The 15211-nt window shown below is 46.5% G+C and overlaps 1 protein-coding gene across 3 annotated transcripts; it reads right to left on the bottom strand.

Annotated features, from left to right (window-relative positions):
* Positions 1–4783: 4783 nt before the first annotated feature.
* Positions 4784–11914, bottom strand: EIF1B (eukaryotic translation initiation factor 1B). 3 transcript variants are annotated; one of them, XR_006279249.1, is made up of 5 exons: positions 11388–11914; positions 8687–8850; positions 7817–7918; positions 7540–7710; positions 5008–5152 (listed from the first exon to the last, which is right to left on the bottom strand). XR_006279249.1 is itself a non-coding variant. In XM_038390186.2 (4 exons), the coding sequence occupies exons 1-4, from the start codon at positions 11416–11418 to the stop codon at positions 5108–5110; spliced, it is 342 nt and encodes a 113-aa protein (XP_038246114.1). In that variant the 5' UTR covers positions 11419–11914; the 3' UTR covers positions 4784–5107. The 3 variants fall into 3 exon arrangements, 1 of the variants encoding a protein (XP_038246114.1); XR_005291102.2 differs by having other exon boundaries at positions 7540–7690; XM_038390186.2 differs by lacking the exon at positions 7540–7710 and having other exon boundaries at positions 4784–5152.
* Positions 11915–15211: the final 3297 nt, after the last annotated feature.

Genomic DNA, 15211 nt, shown 5'->3' with positions numbered 1-15211 from the left:
TTAAAATAAATATCTACACACTTCAGAGAGTCTGAAAATATTTAAAGTTCAACCACCAGCCCCCCCCCCCCCCCCGCCTTATTCCCTCCTTACTGCTGGGAGAATACCCGCTAGTTGCCACAGAAGAGAAACAAGCATTCCCTGTTGTGCACGTGGATTACAAAGTATGGCCTTTTGTTATATGATATACCTTGTACATCATCCCAGCCTATAGCAGGAGGAAATTTCAGGCCTGTTTCAACAAGAGCATGGTATAGGGAGTCTATGGATCATTGCCTTCAGCGAGGATGTCGAAAAAGTTAATCACTAACCTGTAGCACGAATACAGGATCTGACCAATATTGTACAGGTGATCAGGGTATCCCCCAGACAGCTGGGTGGTAAATGAAAGCAGGATCTTGTGCAGATTATATGAACAAGGTGATAAGTCTCTGACCCATCAGTAAGAGTGGTATCTGGTCTTCTCTCTACTTACTGGTGGTTTGGAACATACAAGTCTAGATGTAGTATTTTGGTTAGGATAACAGGAGGTAGACCAGAGGTAGGCAAACTACAGCCCGCGGGACCATCCTGCCTGGCGCTTGAGCTCCCTGCCGCAGAAGCTAGTCCCCGTCCCCTCCCCTGCTGTTCCCCCTACCCCGCAGCGCTCTGGGCAGTGGGGCTGCACGCTCCTGCAGGGCAGCACAGCAGCATGTTTGGCACCAGCTGGGCAGCACGGCTGTCAGACATGCTGCTCTGAGCGGCATGGTAAGGGGGTGGGGAGCGGGGGTTGGATAAGGGGCAGGGGCGGGCAAACTTTTTGGCCGAAGGGCTGCATCTGTTCTCTGAAATTGTATGGAGGGCCGGTTTGGGGAGGCTGTGCCTCCCCAAACAGCCAGGCATGGCCCAATTCCCACACCCTATCTGACCCCCCAGCTTCTCGCCCCCTGACGGCCCTCCCAGGACTCCTGTCCCATCCAACCCTCCCGTTCCCTGATGGCCCCCTGGGGACCCCTTCCTCATCCACTCCCCCCCGCTCTCAGTCCCCTGACCTCCCCCAGACCCCCCGCCCCTAACTGTCCACCACCACCCCATCCAACCCCCCTCCTTCCTGACTGCCCCCCCAGGACCCCTGCCCCATCCAACCACCCCTTCCCCTGACCACCCCTGGACTCCTCGCCCATAACTACCCACCACCATCCAATTCAACCCCCCCCTTCTTCCTGACTGCCCCACCGAGACCCCTGCCCTATCCACCATCCCCTGCTCCCTGACTGCCCCCCGCCGCCCCATTCAACCCCTCCTCTCCTTCCTAACTTCCCCCCCAGGACCCTTGACCCCATTCAACCCCCATTCCCCATCCTCTGACTGCCCCAACCCCATCCACACCCCTGACCACCCTCCAAACTCCCCTTCCCTCTATCCAATCTCCCCCCACCCCGCTCCCTGTGGCTCTGCAGCCCCGCCGCCCAGAGCATTGCGCTGCGTGGCAGCGGGGGGACAGCAGAAGAGGGGCGGGGGGCAAGCCTCCCAGGCCAGGAGCTCAGAGGCCAGGCAGGACAGTCCCACAGGCCAGCTGTGGTCCATGGGCCATAGTTTGCCCACCTCTGGGATAGGGGGTGGGTTCCCAGAGGATGGTTGGGGCAGGGGTGTGGGTGGGGGTCAGGGCAGTCAGGGGACAGGGAGTGGTTGATGGGGCAGAGGTTGGGGAGGCAGTCAGGGAACAGGGAGCAGGAGGAGTTGGATAGGCAAAGGAGTCCCCGGGGACCTGTCAGAGGCAGGGGTGTGGATAGGGGTTGGGACAGTCAGGGAACAGGGGGGGTTGGATAGCGGATAGGGTCCCGGAGGGTGATTAGGGGCAAGAGATCCCAGGAGGCGGCGGTCAGGGGACAAGGAGCGGAGGGGGTAGGGTTTGGATGGGTTGAAGGTTCTGAGGGGGGGCAGTCAATGGGAGGGTTCAGATACAGAGCAGGGGCCAGGCTGTTTGGGGAGGCACAGACTTCCCTACCCAGCCTTCAGTACAGTTTTGCAACCCCCATGTGGCCATCAGGCCAAAAAGTTTGCCCACCCTTATGTAAACCCTAACCAAGATGGCAGAGAGCGATCAGGGAGAATAGGGCAGAATTAAAGTTGCTGCTGAAAACTGAGTATCCACAGCCTCTGATGTAATTGTTTTGTGGGAGTTTCCTTACTATTTTAAAACTAACCAGTTTAAAGTGTTATTTCTATTTCTTTCTGGCATTATTTTTAGAGTAGATTACAACCTAAGCCAGGGGTCCCCAACATGTAGCCAGTGGAATGGCGCCACCGGGGCAGTTGTGTGCGGCCGCAGGACACCGTGCTACCGAAATGCCGCCACCGAGTGAGGCCGCCGGAGAACCGCCCGCCAAAATGTGTTGCCATTCAGGAGCGGCAGGAGCCTCGGGCCCTTTAAATCCCCACCCGAGCCTGGCTGCCAGAGCCCCAGGGTAGCAAGGACAGGGCTCCAGCAGTGATTTATAGGAGCCCTGGCCCTTTAAATCACCACCAAGGAAGCCAGTCCAGTAGGGCATACTAGCTTACTTTCACCTCTGGACACTGCTGAGAGGTTCCAAGTGTAGAAAACCAGGCACAAACCAGTTCCTCAGAGACAAAAGGCAAACTGATGCCTTGGCCAGCTGTCAACATAATCAATCAAATGGCTATCACCTAGTTAAGCAGCCATTCTTTGGCATGAAAAAGGGTGTGAGCAAAAAATTTACAGCTGGGTCAAGGAACAGCTGGGGTTCCTATGCAAACAGCCTGTCTCTTGACCCTCAGCTGGAGATGATTTTCAAAGAGGAAAATATAAGTGAGAACAAAGGACACAAATCTTCTCTCTTCCCACAACACCTAAAGGACAAGGAAAGAAACATTGGACTGGGGGAAGGGCCATGGCTGAAAGGCATCTAGCCAGTAAGACTGCAAAAGCAAGAGACATTGTGTTTTGAATTCACTTAGCTTAAGTTAGATGTTAGTTGCATTTTACCTTTTATTTTCTTGTAACCAAATTCTGACTTTTATGCCTAATTACTTGTAACCACTTTAAAAAAAAAATCTTTCTGCAGTTAATAAACTTGTTTGATCTAAACCAGTGTTTTGAAACTTCCATTTGAGTTAACAGGGTTTGTGCATATCCTTTTCTATTACTAAGATGAAACTATGAGCTTGTATTGTCCAAAAAGAAAGAGCTGGGCAGTACAAGATACACATTCCTAGGAACAAGTACGGAACTGTGAATTTGCTGTTGTAATGATGTACTATAATTCAGAAGTGGCTGGCTGAAGCACTCATAATACAGCTGGGAGGCTGTGTGTGAACAGACCAGGCATGGTTGCTCTCAGTGTAGTGGTGTAAAAAGTACCCCAGGTTGGAGAATTAAAGGGACACAGCTGTTCAACAGTCCAGATTGTTCCCTGGGGAATGTCACATGGCTTTCAGGTTTGCTGATCGTTCTTTACAGTCTAGCTGTATCCATGCCTACTGTAGATGTGGGTTTAGACTGGAAAGATCTGTGCTTTGTATCCAACAAGTAAATACACTGCCCCCCAAATGAAACAAGCTATACTAGTAAAAACGGGATCCCCCTGCCCAAGCAATAGCCAATGTAATTCAGCACTGTTATTTAGGTACAGAATGCAGCTCCCTGACCCTACTTATTAGCCCCACCCCTGCAGGATCATATCTGATGTAGGCTGGTGGAAAGGGGTTACATCAAAGCTGCACCAATCCAACATTTAGAAAGTCAAGCCCTGAGGATGAGATAACTAGCAAACAGCCATTATGAGTATTTGGTATAGCTCTGCAGCTCCCACAAAACTGCACTTACTAGTCAGTTCCTGTTAATCCTAATGTTTGTACATGGAAGCTTAAACCAGTACAAAAATATCGGGGGGGGAGGGGGTGTATATATTTAGTGGGGAGCTGAGATGATGGAGAACAGAAGTCATTTAATGCCTTCAGCTTTGGCAACTATTTTATAATTTCCTGATTCAGCAAATCTGAGGTACTTATTCAGATGTTATCCATACCCTTCCCCCAAAAGCAATTGATCTTTGCATATCTCAGTAATAGGAAACATTTAATTTTTTTTCTATTAACATATGGCCCAGAGATGGAAGTCCCTTTAATTTAGTGTCAATGGAAACTAGAAGGCCAGTTTAATAAAAAAGCTTATGAATTGTTTCAAACAAAATAGAATGAGCTTTTTGATAGAAAAGTTACCTCCACTAACTTTCTGAAATAACCACTATCCTAGATAGGGAACTGAACTCCAAGGGCACAGCTGTGGCAGAAGCCATCTCAAAACATTTTCCCTCCATTTGGAAGAAGGGGAAGAGACAAGATCCTATGCATTTCTTTTAACCTTTTTTGGTGCTGAAGATAATGGCAGTGTGTAATAGAAAGCCTAGATCTGAAGTACAATAGCCAAGTTCCTCTAGGAAATCAGTACTGCTTGCAAAAGTCCTCGACTGTAAGACTAGCATTTCAGAATTTACTGATTATCTTAGAGTTTAACAGAGTGAAGATCCAGTTCTTAATTGTACAATCTACCAACAATTGTATTAATAAAATTGGCATTCAAATGCACCAACTCAGAAGAGATTGTAAAGTCCTAATTTATATTATATCAGACTTTAATTAGCTAACACTTCATTATGCAGACTTCACTTTAGTTGGTACTCAGTAAACTAAGTTTGCCACAGAGCTGTTTTATCACACTAAATCAGGATGGTTGCCTAACTAAGAGTTCCAAATACTCAAAGAAAAATACGAAGAGACTTTATTTTTAAGCTGCAACACACATGATTTTAATACAACAAAAACATTTAAGTCAGGTGAAAAGTAATAAACTCAACAATCAACACTAAAACATTTCCATTGGAAATGTGTTAAAATTCACAAAGGTCTTTATTACCATCTTACTGCAATTTTTTTCTGTGTTTCTAGTCTATACACCACATGTTTTCTGTAATCATGCAAATGTGAATAAAACTTTAAACGCTTAGGTAAGTGGGAAGTCCATTTACTGCAAAGACTCATATTTCACAGTTTAGCTAACTTGAGTGTGAACACAAACTGCAGATTTCCTCATGCGATTACACACATTTTAAAAACCATGAACTTTCAGCTGTTCCTCCTTGACAATGCCAACCTGTAAAAGGGAAACACATTTCAGTAAAGCTACTGTGCTGCGGAATGGCCATAACATTACATCAAGAGAGGAGATCTAGCCGTCATTAGGAATGACAAGGGACTTCATGTGCATCAACAGGTAGAATACAGGATTCATGGCTGTTTTCCAGGTTCCAGAGTCAAATGTTAAGAGAATTCTCTCCAGAAGTTTGCCCCCAAAAATTATACGCCTTGAAATTTTAATTTAGGAACCTGGTTATTAGAAACAACATAGAACATCTCAATCCTTTAGTCTTTTCCACTTATCCTTCTGATCTAAACTGCTTTAAAAACCCCAACTGATAACACATGCCTCCAAACAGCAGCTACAGCTGAGTGTTCTTATGACAAGACAAAAGATTAGCTATCTTCCCCCACCCCACAGCACCTGTTCAGTATCAGTTATATTTGTCAGACATATTTTCGTCTTTTACAACAAGAGGCAAAACTCAACTTTTTACCCCCCAAAGAATGGGAATTGTCTCCTAGAAGAGGTTTATCACCCTGATCATCAAAATACTGCATAAAATCTAAATACTATACAATCACAAAAATAGCAAAAAAAATTAAGTACATCAGAAGCAGGAAGTCTGCTAAACAACCAGTGGGGACCACTGGATGATCAAGATGCTAAAGGAGCACTCAAGGATGATAAGGCCATTGTGGAGAAACTAAATTAATTCTTTGCATCAGTCTTCACAGCTGAAGATGTGAGGGAGATCCTCAGATTTGTCACCTAAAAAGAATGGCTCAGGTTTGAGAAACTGTCCCAGATGGAGGTGTCATTACAGGAGGTTTTAGAACAAACCGATAAACTAAACAGCAATAAGTCACCAGGAGCAGATGGTATTCACCCAATAGTTCTGAAGGAATTCAAATGAAGTGAAATTGCAGAAGTACTAACCGTAGTCTGTAACCTATCATTTAAATCAGCTTCTGTACCAAAATGACTGGAGGATAGCTAATGTGAAATCAATTTTTAAAAAGGGCTCCAGAGGTGATCCTGGCAATTACAGGCCAGTAACCCTGACTTCAGTACTGAGCAAGCTGGTTGAAACTATAGTAAAAACACAAAATTGTCAGATACAGATGAACATAATTTGTTGGGGAAGAGTCAACATGTTTTTTGTAAAGGGAAATCATGCCTCACCAATCTACTAGAATTCTTTGAGGGGGTCAACAAGCACGTGGACAAGGGGGATCCAGTGGATATAGCGTACTTAGATTTTTCAGAAAGCCATTGACAAGGCCCCCACCAAAGGCTCTTAAGTGAAGAAAGCTGTCACAGGATAAGAAGGAAAGTTCTCTCATGGATTGGTAACTGGTTGAAAGATAGGAAACAAAGATTATGAATAAATGGTCAGTTTTCAGAATGGAGAGAGGTAAACAGTGGTGTCTCCCAATCTCTGTACTGGGCCTAGTCCTATTCAACATATTCATAAATGATCTGGAAGAATGGGTAAACAGCGAGGTGGCAAGATTTGCCAGTGATACAAAACTACTCAAGTTAGTTAAGTCCTAGGCAGACTGTGAAGAGCTCCAAAAAGATCTCACAAAACTGGGTGAACTGGGCAACAAAATGGCAAACGATATTCAGTGTTGATAAGTGTAAAGTAATGTACACTGGAAAACAATCCCAACTATACATACATACATAAAATGATGGGATTTAAATTGGCTGTTACCACTCAAGAAAGATCTTGGAGTCATTGTGGATAGTTCTCTGAAGACATCCACTCAATGTGCAGCAGCAGTCAAAAAAGCTAACAGGATGTTGGGAATCACTAAGAGATAGAGGTAATATATTTTCTGTCTTATCTATGTAAATCCATGGCACGCCCACATCTTGAATACTGCGTGCAGATATGGTCGCTCCATCTCAAAAGAGATATATTGGAATTGGAAAAGGTTCCGAAAAGGGCAACAAAAATGATTAGGGGTATAGAACAGCTGCCATGTGAGGGAAGATTAATAAGACTGGGACTTTTCAGCTTGGAAAAGAGATGACTAAAGGGAGATATAATTGAAGTCTGTAAAATCATGACTGGTGTGGAGAAAGTAAATAAGCAAGTGTTATTTACTCCCTCTCATAACACAAGAGCTAGGGGTCACCAAATGACATTAATAGGCAGCAGGGTTAAAACAAACAAAAAAGTATTTTTTCCACACAACACAGTCAGTCTGGTGAACTCTTTGCTAGACCTGGTGAAGGCCAAGATTATGACAGGGTTCAAATAAAGATCTAGATAAATTCATGGAGGATAGGTCCATCAATGGCTATTAGCCAGGTTGGGCAGGGATGGTGCCCCTAGCTTCTGTCTGCCAGAAGCTGGGAAGAGGCAACAGGGGGATTGATCACTTGATTACCTGTTTTGTTCATTCCTTCTGGGACACCTGGCATTGGCCACTGTCGGAAGACAGGATACTGGGCTAGATGGACCTTTGGTCTGACCCAGTATGGCCATTCTTATGTACTGCAAGCATCTGGTTTTGTCCTTTCAGGTCAGTGTATTAAGAGCTGTATTAAAGGTTCAAAAACTGGTTAAATGTAAAGAAATAAATTATTATACCTTTAACAATTAAGGTCTTTATCAGTTTCAGAGAGATTTAAATCACTGCTAGTGGTCTGTCTGTAGTCACTCACCTCCAAGAGGAATTGGCAAATGTTCTTTCTTTGGTCACCTTGAAGCTGGATAACTTCACCGTACTCAGGATGCTCAATCACAGTACCATTACAAGCAAATTTCTAGAAAAACATTCATATTGTAAGACATCTCATGTAAACTGTAATGAAGCTTACTATGCTTTACAGTGTACTTTCACAACAGAAGCTGCGCAAGATAAATATTGAAGGTTATAAATAAGCTGCTTATCTATCAACAAAGGGATGGGAAGAGACAAACATGGTTAAAACTACATTATTCTGATTTTTAAACGCACTATGGAAGTTAGTTGGTGACACCAGGACAGCAGCATTACAGACAAAAAAAACTGTGTAAACTAGCAAGCTGCACCCATTCCCCCCCCCCCCCGCCAAAAACCCCAAACCACACCCAAACACCACACTTAAAAGCAAAAGATGGAAAGTTAAGCACAGGAATGTCACATTTAAGATTTGCCTGTCCAATTTGCCACTAGTTTCCATGTTTCTTAACAGTTCCACTGGAAACAAGACTCGCTGCAAATCAAAAATTGCAGTACCATGAAGTTAAAAGCAACACTCATGTAATTGATTTATATCTGCCAAATCAACAAAAATGGCAGACACTTGTGGAAACTAACTAGATTACTTAGCACAAGTTTTAAGAGACTAACATTTGTTTAAAAAAAAAAAAATTGTTAATTTCAAGAATATTGTATTGTCCCTTGAACACAGTTTTGACAAACTGTTCCCTTCTGGCTTTTAGCCAAATGTGGAAATGAAGAAGACGTGTAGCAAAAAGTCAAAGTAAAATACTCAGTTTTCACAAATTGTCATTGCGTTCCTATTTCCACATCAAGCTAGCAGCTTTACCTTTTTGAAGGCTTTCACAAGTTTTTTTTTGTCATAGTCATCTGCAATTCCCTGAACAGTAGTTAATGTCTTCCTGCCGTTTCGTTGCTGGATCCTTATATGAATGTAATCCTCAGTCCCTGCCGGGAGTAAGTCGTCACCCTTAGTTGCATCAGCAAAGGGGTCTGCAGAGAAAAAGGCAATTTACTATATATAAAGCATTTTTCATGAGAAAAAGATAAATCGATACAGCTAGCAGAGAATTTTCCAGTTATACAGAGTGCCTTTGGAAGAGTCTTAACAGGGGAAAAACCCATTCTTTTATCCTGAATAGAAATAACTACATTATAATAGCTCTAGCTAACTCACTGTAATGTTTTCACCAACTTATACATTTGTTTTCTCTTCAAAATCCCCCCAAAGGTTAAATAGATGACATAGCCCAAAACTATTATGTTTACTTGTTAAACCATAAACACTGGAATTCAAGAACTGTCACATCAAAATTTCATTTCACACAGAGCCTCATCACCTTAAGGGCGTGCCTCAACTAATTATTCTGCTGAAAAATTTCCCCACCAGGGAGGAGTACTAGTTCCAGACAGTCACCATAATTTTAAGCACCATATGTAACAGTTTTAAGAGAAGGTCTTCAACACATGGTGACAAACATCGGCAGATACCAGGGACTGCATACACAATGCCCTCTACAACTGGTACCTAGTTTCAGGCATAAAGCCAATACAATTCGTTTTAGCCTTGTCTACACAACAGCACCTTTCAGACCCCTCCAGTCTTCAACTGAATTGAAGCATAGGGAAGAAGAGCCAAGTGTTTTTAGAAGGGAATAAAGAAAAAAATGGCTTCCTGTGGCCCTTCAACCAGTTTGAGGTATCCCTTAACCGCTAAACAAATGGTATTTAAATACCTTTTCTAACCAATTTAGATTAGACCTGCATGTTTCCCAAACAGCTCTTTCACCTGTTACATAGCATTCTTCAGCTAAAGTAGGTAATGAGCTTTAGGTTAAAATTTTCAGAAGTTACTAGTGATTTGGGTTAATTTAACCCAACAGATCCAATTTTCAGAAGGTGTATATAACTCAGCACTTTTGGAAATTCAGGCCATTTTAAGGTGTCAGATTTAGCATAGAAAGTTTGAAGTCCAAAAATGACTAGTCACATTTGAAAATCCTCACTCAAGCATCTACCTATGCAACTCCACTACTTTCCAGAAGCAGAAACAAATCTCCAAGAGAAGGAACGCTCAGGCTTAACAGCCCCAGCAAACTGGCTTGGCAGCAGGCAAGGCACAAGCCTGGCCTGCAGAAGCAACTAAAATGGGGAGAGTGTGGAAGAGGGATCCAGGGGCTTAGGACAAAAAGCATCCAGAGGAGCAGGCTCAGCTCTAGCCTGTCAGGAGCTGGAAGAAAGGAGAGGCAAGTTGATTCCACTTCCTCCACACCTCCATTAAAGAATCCAGGGATTCTGGATCACAGATGAATCCCTAGAGTCTGTACCTTATTAAAAGAGTCAGTGGGAGGGGGCATGGGAAGGGTTTAAATTCTGGGGCAAGCTGACCAAATAGGAATTTCAGTCAGTGTGGATATAAAGGAAGAGGGGACCAAGAAAGGAAAATCCCTTGCCAAAGGGGATAAGATTCTGGACAGGGGGAAGGCCAATTCTTACTCACAAGATGGGGCTCCTCAGGAAGGTCAGTCCCTAAGATTTGGGACACTCTCTTCTCCTCCTCCTCCTCCCCCCCCCCCCTCGCAGCATAGTACCAGTACCAGGGATAAAGAAAAGGAGGACTTGTGGCACCTTAGAGACTAACAAATTTATTTGAGCATAAGCTTTCATGACCTACAGCTCACTTCATTGGATGCACCGTGAGCTGTAGCTCACGAAAGCTTATGCTCAAAATACATTTGTTAGTCTCTAAGGTGCCACAAGTCCTCCTTTTCTTTTTGCGAATACAGACTAACAGGGCTGCTACTCTGAGTACCTGGGGTGCCTTCCTTAAGGATTAACAGTTCTTGACCACGCAAAAAGGAGGCCCCATAATCCACGCAGGTCAATACCTGAAGTGGGCTTTAAAGTAGGGTAGTCACCAGAGCTTTTCCCCCACAGGGGCGGTGTGTCTGTCCCTGCCCAGAGCCCGGGTGGCAGACGACAGAGAAGATATTCCCATGGCAGATCAATTGCCAGTGCCTGGGCAGATCCAATCCCAGAGGCTCTATACAGCGGATGGGGGGGGGGGTGAAGTGACGCTATCACACCTTTGCGGGGGGGGGGGAAGGCGCTGCACAGCAGCTGAGGGGGCAGCCTAGGCAAGCAGAGATCCTAGAGGGCGGGCTATGGGGGGGGGAGGGATACCCCCCCAGAGCAGAACCCCTTACCAAGAAGGACAAGGATAATGGACTGAGTGGGGGACGCCCCGCCCCGCCCCACTCCCCGCTTCCCCCTCCCATCAGGCTGTTCCCCACTGCAAGGCAAAGCCCATCCACCCGGCATAGCGGACTGGGGCGAGGGGCGTGACGGCAGCAGGTCAGGGAGCCCTTTTCAGAGGCTGGGAGTCTGGCACCTCGGCGGCGACGGGGGAGGGGCAGGGGCAGGGGGTCGCTTACGGGAGGCTGGGAGAGCCTGGCAGGGGGCGGCGGGGTGTCAGGGGTGGCTCGGCGCTGGCGAGTAGCCGGGCAGGAGCCCCGGGCGGCGGCGCTTACCGAAGGATTGGAGGTTCTGGATAGTGGACATGCGATTCAGTGGCGGGGCGCTGAGCAGGGGAGAAGGCCGCGGCTGGGTGTGCCCGGGTCACGTCTCACTGGCTCGGGGAGGAGGGGAAACAAACCGGGGTGGCGGGCAGCGGTGACTGCTTCTCTCACAAAATGGCCGCCGGCTCTTATGCCCGGCCCTTGCCCCAGCCGCGGACACGTGACCTCCGCCGGCTCGGAGCATCCTGGGGAACGGAGTCCTCCCAAGCGGGCAGCCAGCGGCCGCGAAACGGCGGGAAACTACAGCGCCCAGCATGCCCCGCGCCGTCACCGCCCGCTTCTCCTCTCCCCTCCCCCTGCCCAGAGCCCGGTCCCGAAAGCGTCACCCCGTCTGGGACCCTGCAGACGGCGGGGAGGGAGACAACGACGCCCCCCTCCCCCGCCCCCGGGGAGCAGACAGTGCACAGCGTTCGCTCTGTATGTGCGCGCGCGCGCGAGCCCTCCCGCCGGCGCGTGGCCACGGAGTGACACACTGTGTGTGTGTGTGTGCGCGCGCGCGACACCCCGCAGCCGCCCCCCACCCCCCTCCGGGGGGCACTAGGCTGGACGCGACCCCCCCGTCCCCTCTCGTGCTGCGCGCCTACTGAACCCCCGCCGAGGCGCTCCACGGATGGCCCGTCTCCCTCCCCTGCCCCCGGGGTGAGGCTCTTGCGCGGCGGCGGCGGCGGCGGCGGCTCCCCCCGCCCTCCCGGCGAAGAGCTCCCGCGGGGCCCTCTCCGTGCGCTGTATTCCCCCAGGAGCAGCAGCCTGTGCGTATTCTACACCTCCCTCCGCCAGGCAGCCAGCTCTGTGCTATAGCCTCGGCCTAGTATCCGTCCCCCGACCTTAGCGCCTAAACATTGTGCCCCACCCCCGCCCTTGTTTCCTTCCCCACGCTTGGGACAGCGGCGCGATGCCACACATACATACACGGCTTCTTCTGCACCCGCCGCCCGTCTGGCACTAGGCCGGGTGCAGCATCGTTTACTCCTCCCCCGCAGCCCCTTGGAGAATCAATCCTGCAAAATACACACGCCGAGGGAATATACAGCACAGACTCGCTGCTGCTTATTTTACCCCTCAACCCGTAATGCTGTGCAGCAGTACTGTAAGTGGCGTGGCCACACGTCTGCAATTAAGGCTGGGTGCCCTTTGTCGCTGCTCGGTTTTAGGGAGAAGAACCCCGTGCATCCACCCAACTGTAACATCAGGATCTGTGCTTCGACTTTGCAGTTTCGGAGGAGTTGCAAGTAAATCTGTTATTTATCTGACGAACCAAAGTTAACTAAAAATAGGTCCTTCAGGAAAAGCCCCCCCTTTTTTAGACAATACTGCCTAACCAGTGCTTCCCTTGTTGTCCTCCAGATTTTCCAAATAGCTAATTTATTGTAAACCACTACCCAGTGAAGAAGCCAGGTTACAGTTAAGCTAAGTGATTAACAATCGTTGTGTCTAATTTTCCCTTTTTCAAAGTCGCTATTTACCTTACAATAAGACTGAAGCCAATATGCCCTCAGGGAAAATGCTTCCCTCTTCCCCCTCCCCAGTTCTGTAGTATGTTGAATCAAAAACTAATAGGAAATAATCTGTGTTGTGGGCCCTGTCAGGATGAGTAGCAGGAGTTGCTAGGGGAGAGGAGCTACAGGCTAAAGCACTCTTCAGCCTTTGTTGCAGCTCTGTGGTTTTGACAGAGGCTACTTCACTTTTCAGAAGCAATAGCATAGATGGCTTGACAGACTCTTACTCTCTCCATCCCAGGATTGCAGGCACTGTTGGGCTGGAATTATGGAGAGAAAGACAGACCTACCGCTGCCCTCACAATTATTCTCCCCTTACCTGCCTTGTAGTGTGAGCTGACCAAGGACTACTGTGTGAACGAAGATGGCAACCTCAATGGGCTTAAGCAGAGAAGTAGAGTGTGAGCTCCTCCCCAGAAGCCCCTCACTTTGCAAAGGTCTTCCTACAACATATCCTGGTCCACTCTTGGTAACTGGAGAATCAAGAACTCCACAAATTCAACTCAACACTACATCCCCATCTTACTGTCTGCCCCATACTGTGCCTCCATTAACCTTTCCTGTCCACTCACACCATAGGCAACATTGAGAGAGGGCATCCTTTCCCCACCACCCTTGTTATCTGCCCCTTCATATCCTTCTTCACTTGTAAAAAACACTAAACCAAAACACCCACAGCAATTCCATTAGGAACTAGTTCATTTGACAGGGATTAAGGTTGGTTAAGTGTGACATCCCCCCAAAGTGCAAGCCACAGAAGCAAGGAAATGCCAAGTTATGTGATACCTTTAAATGTACCCTCACGTCCATTGAGTAGGTTTACACTGCTAGTCACAGATTCCACAGCCTTCACAAGAAATTTTCTTCTGATTCCAACAGAGAAAACAAACTTCTCAAAACCTGTTAAATCTCCTTCAGAGCTGTATAATGCAAAACTTTAATCCCAGCTTCAGCAGCATTAGGAAATATTCAGCATTGACATATGTGCATGTTAAGTCAGCATATTTTATGTATTTGTGGTGGAAGCACAAGGCCGGTACACCTGTTGCACATTGCCAGAGCACAGTGTGCTCCAGCTACAGCCCATTGCACACTCTGGTTGTGGGACTGAGTTGGCTATGCCATCTGTACATCATCTCACCAGCTGGGGAATCCCCCATGCCAAGAGAATCTTAACATGCTTAGAGCAGTTTTAAGGTTGCTTTGTGCTGGAGCAGCACAAAATAATCTTATTCAAGGTCCGGGTCTGGCCCTGTTCCTCTCATGTCATACACATATTCAAACCATATAAAAACATCTATATATTAATATTTCTCTGCAAGATGTCAGGCCCACACACGGATTACTGTTGCTCCCAGGTCTTGTTGTCTCCAGCACTATCCTGATTTTAATGGAGTGATATGAACTGGGATATTCATGGGCCCCCAAATATTTAAGGGCCATGCAAAATGTGCCAATGTTTCAGTGGGACTTCCTCATGGTGGTGAAATGGCATAATGTGTCCCCACAGAAGTTCTTTATCCCCTCTGATTATGTTTTGATACAAATGTAATGACAAAGTCTGAGACTGCATTGTGGAATTCTGATGCAATGTGACAACCATCCAGTAAAATGTTGCCATTGCCAGTGTCTGTTTCCATGTGATGATCTTTCAATGCCATGTAATGATGCTTCACTAAAATGTCACATTGCATTGTGACATGCTGCCTACACACCAGCATGAAGTCCTAACATTTAGTGCCACCCAACAAACTCTCAAAGATGACAGACCTACTTCTATTTGCGCTGGTCATACCAGGTATGTGTGCCATGATGTTCCAAAGAAGTTCAGCAGATAAAATTGTATATATGTTGGAATTGAGGATTAGCAGAGAAGGAGTTAAAATAGCTTTTAAAGCTAGGTACTAGCAGGAGATATTTTGATACCACAAGTGTCACCTCCTACCTCATTGTTACACACCCAAGGTGGGTGTTAATCACAACCACAGGTTCTATTATGTTTTACTATTTAAACAACTGATGGTCTATTATGGGCAATTATATAATTAATTTGCATGATTAATGTATAACCTAACAACTAAGGTGCAGTACAAGAACATCATTTCTAATTATCCTGCTCATAACTTCATCCTTTTTAAATATAGTACTTGGAACGAATAGCAATTAGCGATGCCTGTGCTTGCATTTTACTGCACCTTTGTTAAGCTGTCATGTTTCACATGAATAATAAAACACTATGGCAGGATCAGGAACTATTGTTAAATCTTGGGACTTACTATC

Source organism: Dermochelys coriacea, chromosome 2 (genome assembly GCF_009764565.3).
Source record: "Dermochelys coriacea isolate rDerCor1 chromosome 2, rDerCor1.pri.v4, whole genome shotgun sequence".
In the NCBI taxonomy this organism is placed as follows: domain Eukaryota; kingdom Metazoa; phylum Chordata; order Testudines; family Dermochelyidae; genus Dermochelys; species Dermochelys coriacea.
The sequence above is the reverse complement of the archived record's forward strand: the minus strand, read 5'-3'. Positions and strand labels throughout refer to the sequence as shown.